Raw genomic sequence first — 17,315 nt, forward strand, 5'->3', positions numbered from 1 at the left:
GGTAAAAATGTGTTAACCTGCAGTCTGGCCTCTATCTGGTCCAGAGTGGCTGAGTCCAGAGCACTGACCCGCGCCTGCAGCAGCTCCATGGTGTCCTGGGGGGCGGGGGGGAAGAGACAGCATGGAGAATAGAAAGAGGGAGATGGAAAGGGGGGGAGAGGGAGAGAGTCACAAGGTTAACAGGGATTCATTGGCTTCCAATCATGACCACGAAGTGAAGTTGTGGTTATGTAGGTTGAACTTAATAATATTTAGTAATTCTGCCTCAGTACCAAACAGTGATTGATGACACAGATTGAGACATTCTATCAGTCAAAGGGTTAACAGTGATTGACGATATGGGTGGAGTTCAGTACTGAAAAAAAGAGTGCAGAAGTGACTCACCATGAGACTGCCTCCCTGCACCCCAGCACTCAGAGGACCCTGTTTGTCTGATCCAGAGCCCACAGCAGTCTCCAGCTCTGCAAGCCGCTTCTCCAGCTCTGCCATCTACACACAGGAGAGATGGAGAATTAACTACTAAATCATGTAACAAAGACAAATAATTTAGTCAACAGACCTCACACACCTAACATTACATCACCAACCCATCTAGCACAACAGACACAAAAGCTAACACTCATTGAGCTCTCTTCACTCACATGCGCATGCACAGCAACTGGTGACCATTTGGCAGACACACAGCCATGGCCCCGGGGTCCCTTACCTTGGCAGCGTCTGTGAACTTCTCCTGCTCTGGCCGGCTGTGCAGCTCATAGAGCACCACACCATCGGGAGCTTTAGATGCTGCTGAGGCCTTCCCCTCCACCGTACTCCTCCTACTGCTCCTCGTTGCCTCCAGAAGGGTTAGCAGACGCCTGGGGGTGGAGAGAAACAAATAGAGAACAAAAGGGTGGAGAAGGGAGAGGGAAGGTAAGGAAAAAACATAAGGGGGATAAGAAGACAGTCTTTTACACTTAGCAGATGCTCCTATGCAGTGACTTAAAGGAGCAATTATGGTTTAAGTACCTTGTTCAAGGGCACATCAGATTTTTCACCTAGTCGGCTCAGGGATTCAAAACAGCAACCGTTCGGTAACTGGCCCAACGCTCTTAACCGCTAGGCTTCCGGACACCTTTTAAGTCTTTAATAAGAGCAGCGACTGCTAAGACAAAGTAATATCGCCTCCCTTTCTGACAACTACTGTATGTAACCATTTGAGACTAAATTGCATTTGCTACCATTTTTAATCCCTTCCTACTTCCCTCCCTGTCCTCTCACTTGGCAAGCTCTTCTGGGACCCAGAAGGGAGTCCCTTCCCCTCCCTTACTTACTTACTTGGCCAGTGCTCTGTCTGGGTCAGCTAGGTTGATATGTGCCTGTGGTCCCAGCAGAGTGTCCAGGTGGGCAGAGACCAGCTGCTGTTTGAGCTGGGCAGCTTGCTGAGCTAGGACTACTGGGGTCAGATGCTCCTCTGCACTGCTATACTTCGTGGTCGCCTGGGGGACAGCGAGACAGATGTGAAAAGGGCAACCACTGATTTGGGGTAGGTCTAGGTCAAATGGTGTATACAGTACATAAAGGATGGTTTAAGGGATTCCTGATTTTCCTGTCTGACCTGGATAGTCTAGGCCTAGGGGGTAGGGTGTAAGGGCTAGGAAGCAAACAGGTTTCTTTGGAACTGTGTCTGTGCCCTACCTGGATGGTTTCCACCTCATGACTGAGCTCCTGGATCTCATTGACCAGCCGCTGGTACTTCTGCTGGGGGGTTTCCTTCACCCCACAGCCCTCCGCCAACTAGACAGGGAGAAAAGGGGGATTAAGTGAAAAAAGAGAGGGAGAGGAAAACCAGTTAAAACAGTGAAGCACTTGAACAGACAGCAAATAACACACACGATTAGAATGGAAAAAGGTCTTGCCATTGATTTCACTGAAATTCAAGTGTTATTTATATTTATATAACGAAGATGATCAATATGAAATTCAATAATGTAGGCCCAGAGTCTACTCACAATCTCATATTCTCCAGACTCATAGCCCACTCTTTTGTTCTTACTGATACAGTCTGAGAAGTCTGGAAGAGACATTTATTACAGGAGAAAGCAGAATATTAGGTGATTTGTGACCAATTCATGAAATGCCTGATGTCTAGGGCCCAGACGTTTGCCCTGACCCTGTTAGGCGAGCAATGAGTCTTCCTGATCATGTAACTGAGGTTAACTGCTCTGCATATAGACTATATTATAATAATTATAATAATAATAATAACAATAACAATAACAATAATAAGATACAATATGCAGGAAAAGCTCTTCCAGGTCAGGTCGTGTGGTGAGGGGAAAACTACTGCCCCTACAGTGCATTCGGAAAGTATTCAGACCCCTTGATTTTCCATATGTTGTTTAAGTTACAGCCTTATTCTAAAATGGGAAAAAAATCAAATCCTCAATCAACACACCATACCCCATAATGACAGAGCAAAAAGAGATGTAGACATTTTTGAAAATGTATTAAAAAACTGAATTATCACATTTACATAAGAATTCAGACCCTTTACGCATCACTTTGTTGAAGTACCTTTGGCAACGATTACAGCCTAGAGTCTTCTTGGGTATGATGCTACAAGCTTGGCACACCTGTATTTGGGGAGTTTCTCCCATTCTTCTCTGCAGATCCTCTCAACCTCTGAGGTTGGATGGGGAGCGTCGCTGCACAGCTATTTTCAGGTCTCTCTAGAGATGTTCGATTGGGTTCATGTCCGGGCTCTGGCTGGGCCACTCAAGGACTTGTCCCGAAGCCACTCCTGCGTTGTCTTGGCTGAGTGCTTAGGGTCGTTGTCCTGTTTGAAGGTGAACCTTCGATCCTGTCTGAGGTCCTGAGCGCTCTGGAACAGGTTTTCAAGGATCTTTATGTACTTTGCTCCGTTCATCTTTCCCTTGATCCTGACTATTCTCCCAGTCCCTGCTGCTGAAAAACATCCCCACAGCATGATGCTGCCACCACCATGTTTCACCGTAGGGATTGGTGCCAGGTTTCCTCCAGATAAAACGCTTGCCATTCAGGCCAAAAATAATTAAATCTTGATTTCATCAGACCAAAAAAAAAATACTGCTTCACATGGTCAGAGTCCTTTAGGTGCTTTTTGGCAAACTTCAAGTGGGCTGTCATGTGCCTTTTACTGAGGATTGGCTTCTGTCTGGCCATTCTACCATAAAGGCCTGATTGGTGGAGTGCTGCAGAGATGGTTGTCCTTCTAGAAGGTTCTCCCATCTCCACAGAGGAACTCTGGAGCTCTGTCAGAGTGACCATTGGGTTCTTGGTCACTTCCCTGACCAAGGCCCTTCTCCCTCTATTGTTATTTTGGCCGTGTGGCCAGCTCAACGAAAAGTCTTGGTGGTTCCATACTTTTTCCATTGATGAATGATGACCACTGTGTTCTTGGGGACCTTCAATGCTGCAGACATTTTTTGGTACCCTCTCTAGATCTGTGCCTGGACACAATCCTGTGTCTGAGCTCTACGGACAAATCCTTCGACCTCATGGCTTGGAGTTTGCTCTGCTATGCACCGTCAACTGTGGGACCTTATTTAGACAGGTGTGTACCTTTCCAATCAATTTAATTTACCGCAGGTAAAGTTATAGAAACTTTAAGGATGATCAATGGAAACAGGATGCACCGGAGCTCAATTTCGAGTCTCATAGCAAAAGGTCTGAATACTTATGTAAATAAGGTAACGGTTACTTGTTTATGCAAAAAAAAAAAAATTAAAACAACTTTTCACTTTGTCATTATGGGGTATTGTGTGTAGATTGAAGATGAACAAAAACAAATGTAATGCATTTTAGAATAAGGCTGTAACTTAAAATGTGGAAAAAGTCAAGGGGTCTGAATGCGCTGTATATCATGCCTGGACATCCAGCTGTTGGATGTTGTAGACTGACCGATTCCTTTAGTACTGACGCGTTTGTCCTTGAACTTGTCGTAAGCTGCATTAGGGTTGACCACGATCCTCTCCACATTGTCACTGCCCAGCTCTTCCTGTTATGGAGGGAGGCACCCAGAGAGAACGTAATGTCAGATACACCACAGGAATACGCAACAGACACAGGCTGTATCTCAGCTCTCTTTATACTATTGGGATGCAGCCATATTCTTCACTTTCTCATCTCCAATCCACTCAGAGATCTTACCAGCCAATCTCGACAAAGTCGCATATCTACACATGGTTTGGGAATAGAGAAGTATGCGAGTGGATCTAGGGCAAAATTATTCTTCAGGATTGATTCCCAGTTGATTGATAGATTGATGGGGATTTCTGTTGTTAGTGTTCTAACCATGGGCCATCTGTCACATCTGTCTTTAAATATGATCTGGGAACTAGTCCTATGCATCTGTACAACCAGAACCATTAGATGTGTACATCCAGCCTCCAGAATTTATTTATTTTACAGGGCTCATGGACCAGATTCTAGCCATAAAACGAATTGTCATCTGTAGTCTTTAACAGTCAATACATTAAACCAGTCAAAGATACAGCTCAATGAAGAGTTTATTCACACTGTTTGAAAGAGGACCCCAGTGAGATGCCAATCAACGACAGCTCCATCTCACACACACACACACACACACACACACACACACACACACACACACACACACACACACACACACACACACAGTTGGAGAAACCAGTCTATTCTCCAGGAAGGAAAACCGAAATGGCTGATTTATGATTTGATCAGGAAAAGAGAAACAATTTAATCCTGAACACAAAGTTATGAAGGTATGGCATGTATGGTTTCAACTGGGTCCACAATCAGCTATCTTTAACCTCTTGAGGGCCGGGGGCAGTTTTGAGAAATTCGGATAACTGACGTGTCCAAAGTAAACTTCCTTGTTACTCAGGCCCAGAAGCTAGGATATGCATATAATTGGATAGAAAACACTCTGAAGTTTCTAAAACTGTAATGTCTGCGAGTATAACATAACTGATATAGCAGGCAAAAACCCGAGGAGAAGCCAGAATTATTTTTTATTTTTTTGGTGTCTGCCCATTCAAATCCTTGTTATTGGGGAAATCAAAGGAATACCTCCCAGACTGCAGTTCCTAGGGCTTCCACTAGATGTCAACAGTCCTTAGAATGAGTTTCAGGCTTGTTTTTTGAAAAATTAGCTTGATTTTCAAGTTTTTCTAGGTGGCTCCCATTTTGGCTGTAGGATTATAGCGCGTGTGGATGAGGGTGCTCACTTCGTTATTTATCTCCGTTAATGAACATACTATTCTCAGTCTTAAATTTGAGTGTTTATTTACATATTAGGGTAACTGAGGATTGATTAGAAACATTGTTTGACTTGTTTGGACAAAGTTTAATGGTAACTTTTGGGATTCCTTTGTGTGCATTTTGAACGAGGGAAACCGGTGTATTACTGAATCAAGCGCGCCAACTAAACAGACTTTTGTGGGACATAAAGATGGACTTTATCGAACAAAACGGCCATTTGATGTGTAGCTGGGACCCTTGGGATTGCAAACAGAGGAAGATCTTCAAAGGTAAGGGATTTATTTTATCGCTATTTCTGACTTTTGTGTCACCTGTGCTGGTTTGGAAAATGTTTCTAATGCTTGTGTGTGGGGCGCAGTCCTCAGATAATCGAGTGGTATGCTTTCGCCGTAAAGCCTTTTTGAAATCTGACAAAGCGGCTGGATTAACAAGAAGTTAAGCTTTTAAATTATGTAAGACACCTGCATTTTCAAGAATGTTTAATATTACGATTTTGTATTTTGAATTTGGCTCACTCTGATTTCACCGGATGTTGTCGAATTTGATCCCTCTAGCGGGATTTCCGCACTAATTAAACAAGCTCTTTATTGACCAATGAAACGGAACAACTAATTGTGTAAGAGGGTGTGAAGAGAACGTGGATGGAAAATTAACATTGACTCTGAGGTATCTAAGAACGACTGCTCTACATGAAAATGAACCGCATGGACAGCTGACTGATGGAAGCTATGGGGCTTAAAACCTTAGGAAAATGGTAGGGGGGAGCGAAGAATACAGTAGCATGAAACCCACAGCACATCATATGGTAGAGTTTGGTTTTAGTTTCAGCCTTTAGCTTATTTGGTATTCAGAGTTTTCCTGTGGCTTTGGTCTTTCATCTCTGCATGACTTCTATGAGATCAGCTATTACCTGTTAATAAATCCATCCGTGACATGCATCTAGTCATTGGAAGAGTCAGACTCCTATCATTAGTTGTTCCGGGAACCTACGACTAATCAAACTTGAAGAGCATCATTCTTGAGCCTCAGGCAATTGTGCACTAGGTTGAGTATAAAGTCATCAATGTGTCTAAGGTTCAAATGATCAGCTCACATCAAAAGGGGCTCATGGGATTAATCACCACTAATACAGACAGTAAAAAAAGACACACATACAGAGATGCATGCAAAAGACTGACAAGTAGATGTTAGGAAGGAGGGAGGGAGGGAGGGGTAAGTCAGTCAGTCACTGAGGATCTTACCAGCTCCTTGGGTTCCCAAGGAAAGTTAGAGAAAGAGGAAGACCACGGGGGGAAGAGTAGAAAAGAGAGAGAAACACAGATTAATGTGGTTATCACATGCCACGCACAACAGTAGCAGCCAGCCCGTCACTGCCAAGAAAGAGAACATTGTTCTGAGCTAGGCTGACCGTCTGATCATCATGACGTTGCGATTCACTCTCTCTCTCAGCCCCACAGGGCCTGCGCTGTGGTTACTGTGATACATTAGCAGCATTGGTTAGACTGTTGACGTCACAAATCATACAGTACACACACACACACACTGAATGTGTGACTGATATCCTGTGTGTGTAGGCAACATATGCCCTGAGCCCCTCTATTTACTGAAGCCTCTAATCCTGTACTTGGTATTGTTAGCATCATGTAGTCAGTGGAAGGAGGGGATTGTCAGGAGGGAAAAGCCATTTCTGAGCCCCTAAGTCAAAGACGAGATGCTTAGAAAGAAAATAGGTTTAGCGCCATGAAGTAAATAAACTCAACCGAGTGCAACACCCATCCATTAAGAAACTGTGTGGGTATGACGAAATCCTGATGGTCTTCAGATATTAAAAGTAGGCTAATCTGCAATTGACATTCTGAATGGTTTCAGAGTGTGTTGCAGTATCACACCTAGTGTTTGATAAGCAATGTAGTTCGTAACAATCTTCAGTTACTAAGCTTCTGTTAACATGTACACTGTTAAGAATGGGCGAAAGGGATGTTAAAACAAATACATTAGCAGATCTCTTATCAGCACACACAATAACAGAGACATCTTAGATTCAATATCCTCTGACAATTCTATGTCGAGGTGAAAACGGAGGGTTATTAGGCCTACTAAATGTCTTGCATGAACACTAATCAAATGAAAAACACCACTCCCTACAAAAGTGATAAACCATTTGGCCAAGTGCACATTACAAAAAAAAATATTAATAAAACAGAATTGATACAGAGCAATGGGACACATTACGTCGTCAGGTAAGTAGGCTATTCTCAATTTCCACCCAATTTGAAGAGGGGAAGAAAAAGGGGACATGAAGGATTTACAACACATGCTGTTAACCGCACTGAGACAAAAATAACCTCTTACTTGTACAAACTAGCCTTCCAGGAGGGGTGGGTGGGGAGAGAAGGCAACAACAAGACACGCGGAGGGAGGGGTAGGGTTTGGGATATGGGAGGGAAACCACTATTAGGTTGTAGTGGGAGTCAAACGACATTTAAGTATGTTCTACAGCAGACTTGATCCATGAGCCAGCACGATGATAGAGATGCTAATCAATCAACCAACCACTCTGTATCATGCAGTGGTTATCATAGAGGAAGTCATGCTGCTACGCCACAACAGATGATTCCAAAACTGTATTTGGGGGTCGAAACTTCCTTTCGCTCTCCACAATCCCTTCTTTCCGCTCTCCTCCAACTTTCACTCACCGACTCAAACTGTGCCTGGTCATCTTCTGGCAGCTCGCTGGTCTCATATACATCTGGCTCGTTGGACGCCTATGAATACAAAATCATTCAATCAATCAATATTTCATTAACATAGCTAGCTACTTGTGTTCTGATTAAGTGATAAAGGCCAAGAAACCGGTGTTTGGAGGGTATTGGCACGGGTGTTAGGCCCGAGATGAAGTCGAGTTGCCATTTAGTTTCCTTGTTGTGATAGCATAAACTGTGACAAAATATAAATAATTGTCAATGATTTTCCATACTCTGTGGTTTAAGACTGTCAAAATTATCAATCATTCACAATGCTTAATTTGCTATTTAGTTTCCTCATTTGTGTTACCGTTTTCGACCTGTGTTGATTGTCAAAAACTGTGGGTGGGGTTTCGGTAACATGAGGTGGAAGAGAGGTTAGGTTGCCCGTGCTTGCTAGCAACTGTCACTTTCAGTTTAAAAATATATATGTCAAATAGAAATAAAAACAGGATAGTCTTCAGAGATAGAAGGGAGGGGTTGAGTGTAGCTGAAGGATGGGACTAAAAACAAACAAAAGATAACTAAATGTAAAATATACCGTAATTTCTGGACTATTAAGCGCACCTGAATATAAACCGCACCAACTGATTTAAAAAAAAAAAACATGGATTTTGTACATAAATAAGCCGCACATGTCTATAAGCTGCAGGTGCCTACCAGTACATTGAAACAAATGAACTTTACACAGCCTTTAAACGAAACACGGCTTGTAACAAAAATTAAACAGTAGCCTTCCAATAAAGTCATTGGTCACCATCTTCCTCCTCCTGTGCACTGAAACCACTGAAGTCATCTCCTTCGGTGTCGGAGTTGAATAGCCTCCGATGTTGGATCGTTTTCATTGTCGCTCTCGTCACTTTCATCCGGGGGCAAATTCCCCGCTGAACTGCCCTCAACAACACGCAGCAGTCCAGCCTTTCGAAACCCGTTGATGATAGTGGATTTTTTGACAATGCTCCACGCTGTCAGGACCCACTGGCAGACTTGACCATAAGTCGCTCTTCGCATGCGGCCCGTTTTAGTGAAGGATTTCTCCCCACTTGTCATCCAAGCCTCCCACTGAACACGGAGCGCCACCTTAAATGCACTGATGTCAAGTGGCTGCAAATACTTTGTTGTGCCCCCAGGAATCACAACTGGAATTGAGTTTGTCCTCTTGATGGCTTATTTCATAGAATCTGTTATGTGGGCCCTCATGCTGTCCAACACGAGCAATGCCTTGTTCTTTGTGAAAGAATCCTCCCGGTCGCTTGCCGTAACACTCCGTATGCCATTCATGCATTAGACCTTCCGTCATCCATCCTTTCTTGTTGACTTTCATAACAATTCCTTTCGGGAATTTCTCTTTTGGCATCGTCATGCGTTTAAAAATCAACATCGGTGGAAGCTTTTCTCCCGATGCCGTGCAGCTCAGAACACAGGTGAAGTGCGTTTTTTCATGCCCAGTTGTTTTCAGCATGACAGATGATTCGCCTTTCCTGTTGACAGTCCGAGTGAGAGGCAGGTCAAACGTCAGAGGAACCTCATCCATATTTATGATGTCGTGAGGGCCGATGGAATGCTCCTCTCTCTTTGCATCAGTGAATTTGCGGAAGTTTGAAACTTTTTCCTCGTAGTCGGGAGGGAGCTGCTGACACAGACTCGTCCGTACCCTGATGGACAGGCCTTTACGTCTCATAAATCTTAGACACCACGATGGTCCACCTCTAAAATCCTCAAACTTCATTGCGGTGGCGATTGTTTTGGCTTTCAGTCGGATCTGCACAGTTGAAACACCTCGGCCGTCTGCTCTCTGTGTGTTGACCCAGTCTTCAAGCTCATTTTCCTGTTTCAGGCCATCTGCTTTTCTTCCCTCTGAAAGCTTTTGTTGTCTTTTTGCACCGAGTCAGTTCCTCACGCTGCTGTTTCCAACGTCTTATCATCGACTCATTAAGGCCAAACAGCCAGATCGATCGCCTTCAACTTGAAAGCTGCATCATATGCATTTCTCCGTGTCTTTGCCATGATGAGGGTGACAAAATGACTACCGTAATCAGAATGATGGGAAGTTTGAGCACACTCGATTTACGTCACATTATGTGACGGTGCTCAGTTTTTTGGCGGCATAAATCTTGTGAAAGCGGGAAAAAAAATCCATAAATTAGCCGCGTCATTGTATAAACCGCGAGGTTCAAAGCGTGGGGAAAAAGTAGCGGCTTATAGTCCGGAAATTATGGTACCGTGTCCATAAAATGTATAATAGGCATCTACTGCCAGCTTATACATGCTAAGTGCTGTTGTCCATTAGGTTACTCCAATTAGGGGAGGGATGGTAGAGTAAATATATATACAAATATATATTTTTTTAAACTATACATTGATAGAAGCCACAATCTGCAATATTAAAGCTGATCTACACCCCCATAAAAAATAAGATCACTTTCAGTCGCAGCTGTGTCGCTGTAGGGCAGGGGTGTAAAACTCAAATACCCAGTGGGCCAAAATGTAAAACCTGAACAAAGTCACGGGCCAACATTGAACAAATTAACCTTTTAATATGGACCCAAACAAGTTTTGCTTTAACATTGAATATGGAACAAGCATCGCTTATTACCATACAATATATAATTTAATAGTGGAGACATGCAAAATTGAATTTCAAATGAAAAAACACATCAATGGCATTCATTTATTAAATAAATAAAAATTGTATGCCTCTTTTCTATTTGCAGCCTTCTGATTTAAATACCAAAATAAACTTTTTCCACTGGCTAATAATTTTACAAATAAAATGATAATAAATCAATCAACCATTCAAGCCCATGCCTTGTAGCAAGAAAAAGTGCATAAAGAAAACGTTAATAATTGCACACTGGTCTAATCTGATGTGCCCAAGCCAGATACCTGGCATCTCTTCTTGGATGCTAGTTCATCAATGTCTGGGCTCAAGCTCTGAGCTGAAGAAATCCTTAGTATCCATCCTACTTCCGGCGCCGACAGAGATGGCCGCCTTGCTTCGCGTTCCTAGGAAACTATGCAGTTTGTTTTTTTACGTGTTATTTCTTACATTAGTACCCCAGGTCATCTTAGGTTTCATTACATACAGTCGAGAATAACTACTCTTGCCTATGCTGCTCTGTACCATCACTCATTCATATATCCTTATGTACATATTCTTTATCCCCTTACACTGTGTATAAGACAGTAGTTTAGGAATTGTTAGTTAGATTACTTGTTGGTTATTACTGCATTGTCGGAACTAGAAGCACAAGCATTTCGCTACACTCGCATTAACATCTGCTAACCATGTGTATGTGACAAATAAAATTTGATTTGATTTGTATCGAGCGAAGATGTTCAGTCAGACTCCTGTGAGTTGTTTTGGTCATCTTCATCGAGGAGAAAAGTTGCTCGCATAGATAAGTGCTGGCGAACATGGAGAGCATCTGAGCAGCTTGGGTGCGGAGCTGAGGCATTGTGTCAGGGATGAACCGTGGAAACTGTGCGGCGCCCACAGCATCATACTTTGACTTCAGCGCGTCGTTGCACTGGAGTTCAATCAGCTCCATTTGGATGTTGGTTGGTGCATTTTCCACATCAACTGCGAAGGGATTACTAAGCAGTTCAAACTTGCATTTCTGGGCATCGAAGTCGGCAAATCGCCGGCTAAACTCAGCGGCGAGAACACTGAGTTTTTCAGCAAACTGTGCGCATGGGAACACGGCGGTAGAGATCTGCGTTTTTATGGATTGGCAGCAGGGAAAATGGCAAGGGTTTCCTTGCAGCATCTGATTCTCCCACAGGCACAGTTTAGTTTTGAAGGCCCTCACTGCAGCGTACATGTCTGTGATGATGCGCCCCCGCCCCTGAAGCTGCAGGTTCAGCGCATCGAGATGGCTCGAGATGTCACAGAGAAAGGCCAGCTCACACAGGAACTTTTGCTCCCGGAGCTCTGCTGTATCCTTCCCTTTGGTTTCCAGGAATTGACATATTTCCTCACGCAGCTCGAAACATCTGTTCAGTACTTTTCCTCTGCTTAGCCATCTCACCTCTGTGTGATACGGCACGTCTGCGTATTCCGAACCACACTCCTCCAGAAAAGATTTAAACTGGCGGTGATTTAGACCTTTGGCTCTTATAAAGTTAACTACCTGTGTTACTGTGGTCATAACATGTTCCATCTTTAGGGCTTTGGCACACAGTGCTTCCTGATGTATGATGCAGTGGTAAACAGTTAGCTCACCTACACAGTTCTCTTCCCGTATCTTCTCCCGAACCATGCCCACCAGTCCACTCTTTTTACCGCACATCGCTGGCGCTACCGCACATCTGTCGTTAATCCAACGAGTTTATCCCACGGCAGCTTTATTTCAGTTACACATTTGGAAACCTCCTCAAAGATTTCCTTTCCTGTGGTTGTGCCATGCATTGATTTGAATCCTAATAGCTCCTCCGTAACACACAGATTTGAGTCCACTCCACGGATGAAGACTGACAGCTGAGCAGTATCAGATGCGTCGCAGCTCTCATCCACAGCGAGGGAGAACGCAACAAAATCTTTTCCCTTTTCCATCAGCTGGTCATACAGATTGGTGGCAAGATCACATGTGCGATCAGCTACTGTGTCCCTGCTCAGGCTCACGTTTGAAAATGCTTGTTTTTTCTCTGGGCATACGAGGTCACAAGCCTTCATCATGCACTTTTTCATGAACTCTCCCTCAATAAAGGGCCGGGCTGATTTTGCGATCTCTGCTGCCACTATATAACTAGCCTTTACAGCAGCCTCGCTTTGTGATGTGGCTTTTTTAAACATATTCTGTTGTGAAACCAAGCTTCTTTTCATCTCCTCTACTTTCTGGCTCCTTTGAGTCATGTCCAGGTCCTTGTATTTGTCATGGTGTTTCGTTTCATAGTGTCGTCTAATGTTGTACTCCTTACTTACAGCCACGTTGACTCGACAAACAAGACAAAACAGGTTTGTCTTTTACATATGTAAACAGATATTCTGCCTCCCACTTGTCCAGAAAGCTCCTGTTTTCTGCCTTTCTTTTCGCCATTTTTGGAAAGGGTTAGCTCGCTGACAGTTGTAGCGTCTATGTTGCTATGACTACTGTCACAGAGTAGAGAGCGTTTCTGGGTCCTGTCCTGATTGGCGCGCGAAAACAGCAGAGCATTATGGGATTCGTAGTATTAGTGGTGAATGCGCTGTATAATACCGGCGGGCCAGCTCTAGTAGTAATTTGGTATTGTCTCTATTCTAAGACAATTGTGTAGCCTAGAGCGATTTTCTAGGTTAGCTGGCCAGCTATTGTCGTTCTCTTAACGTAGCTAGCCAGCTAGCCCCCGAATAGCAGCACTGTAGTAACTATTACAGTACAACGGTTTGTTTTGTTTGATCGTAGCTAGCTAGCTACACAGCCGTCTTTGTATCTAAGTCAATTGTTTAGCCTAGAGCGATTTTCTAGGTTAGCTACATCGCAGCCACTACCAGCTAGCCTACTCCAGCAGTACTGTATCATTTCAATCATTTTAGTCTATAAGATTCTTGCTACGTAAGCTTAACTTTCTGAACATTCGAGACGTGTAGTCCACTTGTCATTCCAATCTCCTTTGCATTAGCGTAGCCTCTTCTGTACCCTGTCAACTATGTGTCTATCTATCCCTGTTCTCTCCTCTCTGCACAGACCATACAAACGCTCCACACCGCGTGGCCGCGGCCACCCTAATCTGGTGGTCCCAGCGCGCACGACCCACGTGGAGTTCCTGGTCTCCGGTAGCCTCTGGAACTGCCGATCTGCGGCCAACAAGGCAGAGTTCATCTCAGCCTATGCCTCCCTCCAGTCCCTCGACTTCCTGGCACTGACGGAAACATGGATCACCACAGATAACACTGCTACTCCTACTGCTCTCTCTTCGTCCGCCCACGTGTTCTCGCACACCCCGAGAGCTTCTGGTCAGCGGGGTGGTGGCACCGGGATCCTCATCTCTCCCAAGTGGTCATTCTCTCTCTCTCCCCTTACCCATCTATCTATCGCCTCCTTTGAATTCCATGCTGTCACAGTTACCAGCCCTTTCAAGCTTAACATCCTTATCATTTATCGCCCTCCAGGTTCCTCGGAGAGTTCATCAATGAGCTTGATGCCTTGATAAGCTCCTTTCCTGAGGACGGCTCACCTCTCACAGTCCTGGGCGACTTTAACCTCCCCACGTCTACCTTTGACTCATTCCTCTCTGCCTCCTTCTTTCCACTCCTCTCCTCTTTGACCTCACCCTCTCACCTTCCCCCTACTCACAAGGCAGGCAATACGCTCGACCTCATCTTTACTAGATGCTGTTCTTCCACTAACCTCATTGCAACTCCCCTCCAAGTCTCCGACCACTACCTTGTATCCTTTTCCCTCTCGCTCTCATCCAACACTTCCCACACTGCCCCCACTCGGATGGTATCGCGCCGTCCCAACCTTCGCTCTCTCTCCCCCGCTACTCTCTCCTCTTCCATCCTATCATCTCTTCCCTCTGCTCATACCTTCTCCAACCTTTCTCCTGAGTCTGCCTCCTCAACCCTCCTCTCTTCCCTTTCTGTATCCTTTGACTCTCTATGTCCCCTATCCTCCAGGCCGGCTCGGTCCTCCCCTCCCGCTCCGTGGCTCGATGACTCATTGCGAGCTCACAGAACAGAGCTCCGGGCAGCCGAGCGGAAATGGAGGAAAACTCGCCTCCCTGCGGACCTGGCATCCTTTCACTCCCTCCTCTCTACATTTTCCTCCTCTGTCTCTGCTGCTAAAGCCACTTTCTACCACTCTAAATTCCAAGCATCTGCCTCTAACCCTAGGAAGCTCTTTGCCACCTTCTCCTCCCTCCTGAATCCTCCTCCCCCCCCCCCCTCTCTGCAGATGACTTCGTCAACCATTTTGAAAAGAAGGTCGACGACATCCGATCCTCGTTTGCTAAGTCAAACGACACCGCTGGTTCTGCTCACACTGCCCTACCCTGTGCTCTGACCTCTTTCTCCCCTCTCTCTCCAGATGAAATCTCGCTTCTTGTGACGGCCGGCCGCCCAACAACCTGCCCGCTTGACCCTATCCCCTCCTCTCTTCTCCAGACCATTTCCGGGGACCTTCTCCCTTACCTCACCTCGCTCATCAACTCATCCCTGACCGCTGGCTACGTCCCTTCCGTCTTCAAGAGAGCGAGAGTTGCACCCCTTCTGAAAAAACCTACACTCGATCCCTCCGATGTCAACAACTACAGACCAGTATCCCTTCTTTCTTTTCTCTCCAAAACTCTTGAACGTGCCGTCCTTGGCCAGCTCTCCCTCTATCTCTCAGAATGACCTTCTTGATCCAAATCAGTCAGGTTTCAAGACTAGTCATTCAACTGAGACTGCTCTTCTCTGTATCACGGAGGCGCTCCGCACTGCTAAAGCTAACTCTCTCTCCTCTGCTCTCATCCTTCTAGACCTATCGGCTGCCTTCGATACTGTGAACCATCAGATCCTCCTCTCCACCCTCTCCGAGTTGGGCATCTCCGCGCGGCCCACGCTTGGATTGCGTCCTACCTGACAGGTCGCTCCTACCAGGTGGCGTGGCGAGAATCTGTCTCCTCGCCACGCGCTCTCACCACTGGTGTCCCCCAGGGCTCTGTTCTAGGCCCTCTCCTATTCTCGCTATACACCAAGTCACTTGGCTCTGTCATAACCTCACATGGTCTCTCCTATCATTGCTATGCAGACGACACACAATTAATCTTCTCCTTTCCCCCTTCTGATGACCAGGTGGCGAATCGCATCTCTGCATGTCTGGCAGACATATCAGTGTGGATGACGGATCACCACCTCAAGCTGAACCTCGGCAAGACGGAGCTGCTCTTCCTCCCGGGGAAGGACTGCCCGTTCCATGATCTCGCCATCACGGTTGACAACTCCATTGTGTCCTCCTCCCAGAGCGCTAAGAACCTTGGCGTGATCTTGGACAACACCCTGTCGTTCTCAACCAACATCATGGCGGTGGCCCGTTCCTGTAGGTTCATGCTCTACAACATCCGCAGAGTACGACCCTGCCTCACACAGGAAGCGGCGCAGGTCCTAATCCAGGCACTTGTCATCTCCCGTCTGGATTACTGCAACTCGCTGTTGGCTGGGCTCCCTGCCTGTGCCATTAAACCCCTACAACTCATCCAGAACGCCGCAGCCCGTCTGGTGTTCAACCTTCCCAAGTTCTCTCACGTCACCCCGCTCCTCCGCTCTCTCCACTGGCTTCCAGTTGAAGCTCGCATCCGCTACAAGACCATGGTGCTTGCCTACGGAGCTGTGAGGGGAACGGCACCGCAGTACCTCCAGGCTCTGATCAGGCCCTACACCCAAGCAAGGGCACTGCGTTCATCCACCTCTGGCCTGCTCGCCTCCCTACCATTGAGGAAGTACAGTTCCCGCTCAGCCCAGTCAAAACTGTTCGCTGCTCTGGCCCCCCAATGGTGGAACAAACTCCCTCACGACGCCAGGACAGCGGAGTCAATCACCACCTTCCGGAGACACCTGAAACCCCACCTCTTCAAGGAATACCTAGGATAAGATAAGTAATCCTTCTCACCACCCCCCCTTAATGATTTAGATGCACTATTGTAAAGTGGCTGTTCCACTGGATGTCAGAAGGTGAATTCACCAATTTGTAAGTCGCTCTGGATAAGAGCGTCTGCTAAATGACTTAAATGTAAATGTAATGTAAATGTCTCGCGGGCCAAATATAATTACCCCGCGGGCCAGAGTTTGACACCCGTGCTGTAGGGTGTACTTAGGCTGTCCCGGCAACAACCGCCAGTTTGGAGAGCCGCGGCGTGGTAAATGTTTGGAAGGTGAAGGAAGCACGGAGAGGTCCGAGATAGCCAGACTTGTAAAATGGGCAAAGGAACTGAAGTTGGGTTTTGAAGAAACACCATCAGTGTGTGCTCTGCAAGCAATGCAGTGGATGATGAGCGTGGTGAACGGATAGATATGATTATAGACAGCGAGGAAGAAGAAAAACTGAGTGTAGTATGAAGATGAATGTTGAGGAAGAATGGCGTCAGACTTGATAAATAACAATCTGGACCAGTAGGAGTGACATTTTCAGAGAAAGTGGACCCTTGCCTTTTGGATGATCCACTTGTGGTTTCAGCATGAGTGAGAAAGGAGTTGGGGCAGTTGAATCAGTGAAGGTAACCTGTAGTGGATTTGTGATATTTGTTTGTGTTTCTTCTGACCAGAGGGAGCCAGCGTTCCATGTCACGCAACTTGGGTCAAGATCTATTTCTTGCTTTGCTCTTAGGAACAGGGCACCATTGAAAGGAATG

General features: G+C 45.7%; 1 protein-coding gene across 2 annotated transcripts in view; it reads right to left on the minus strand.

Annotated features, from left to right (window-relative positions):
- LOC135542332 (dynactin subunit 2-like) overlaps positions 1 to 17,315 on the minus strand; it is a 37,933-nt gene that overhangs the window by 12,745 nt on the left and 7,873 nt on the right. For both annotated transcript variants that reach the window (XM_064969217.1, XM_064969218.1), the window contains exons 2-9: positions 7,959 to 8,027; positions 3,922 to 4,018; positions 1,992 to 2,053; positions 1,678 to 1,776; positions 1,318 to 1,478; positions 707 to 857; positions 385 to 489; positions 18 to 95 (exon numbers count right to left, since the gene is read on the minus strand). In XM_064969217.1, coding sequence (XP_064825289.1) covers positions 18 to 95; positions 385 to 489; positions 707 to 857; positions 1,318 to 1,478; positions 1,678 to 1,776; positions 1,992 to 2,053; positions 3,922 to 4,018; positions 7,959 to 8,027 — 822 coding nt within the window. The remainder of the gene's footprint in view (positions 1 to 17; positions 96 to 384; positions 490 to 706; positions 858 to 1,317; positions 1,479 to 1,677; positions 1,777 to 1,991; positions 2,054 to 3,921; positions 4,019 to 7,958; positions 8,028 to 17,315) is intronic.

Source organism: Oncorhynchus masou, chromosome 6 (genome assembly GCF_036934945.1).
Source record: "Oncorhynchus masou masou isolate Uvic2021 chromosome 6, UVic_Omas_1.1, whole genome shotgun sequence".
Classification (NCBI taxonomy): Eukaryota; Metazoa; Chordata; class Actinopteri; order Salmoniformes; family Salmonidae; genus Oncorhynchus; species Oncorhynchus masou.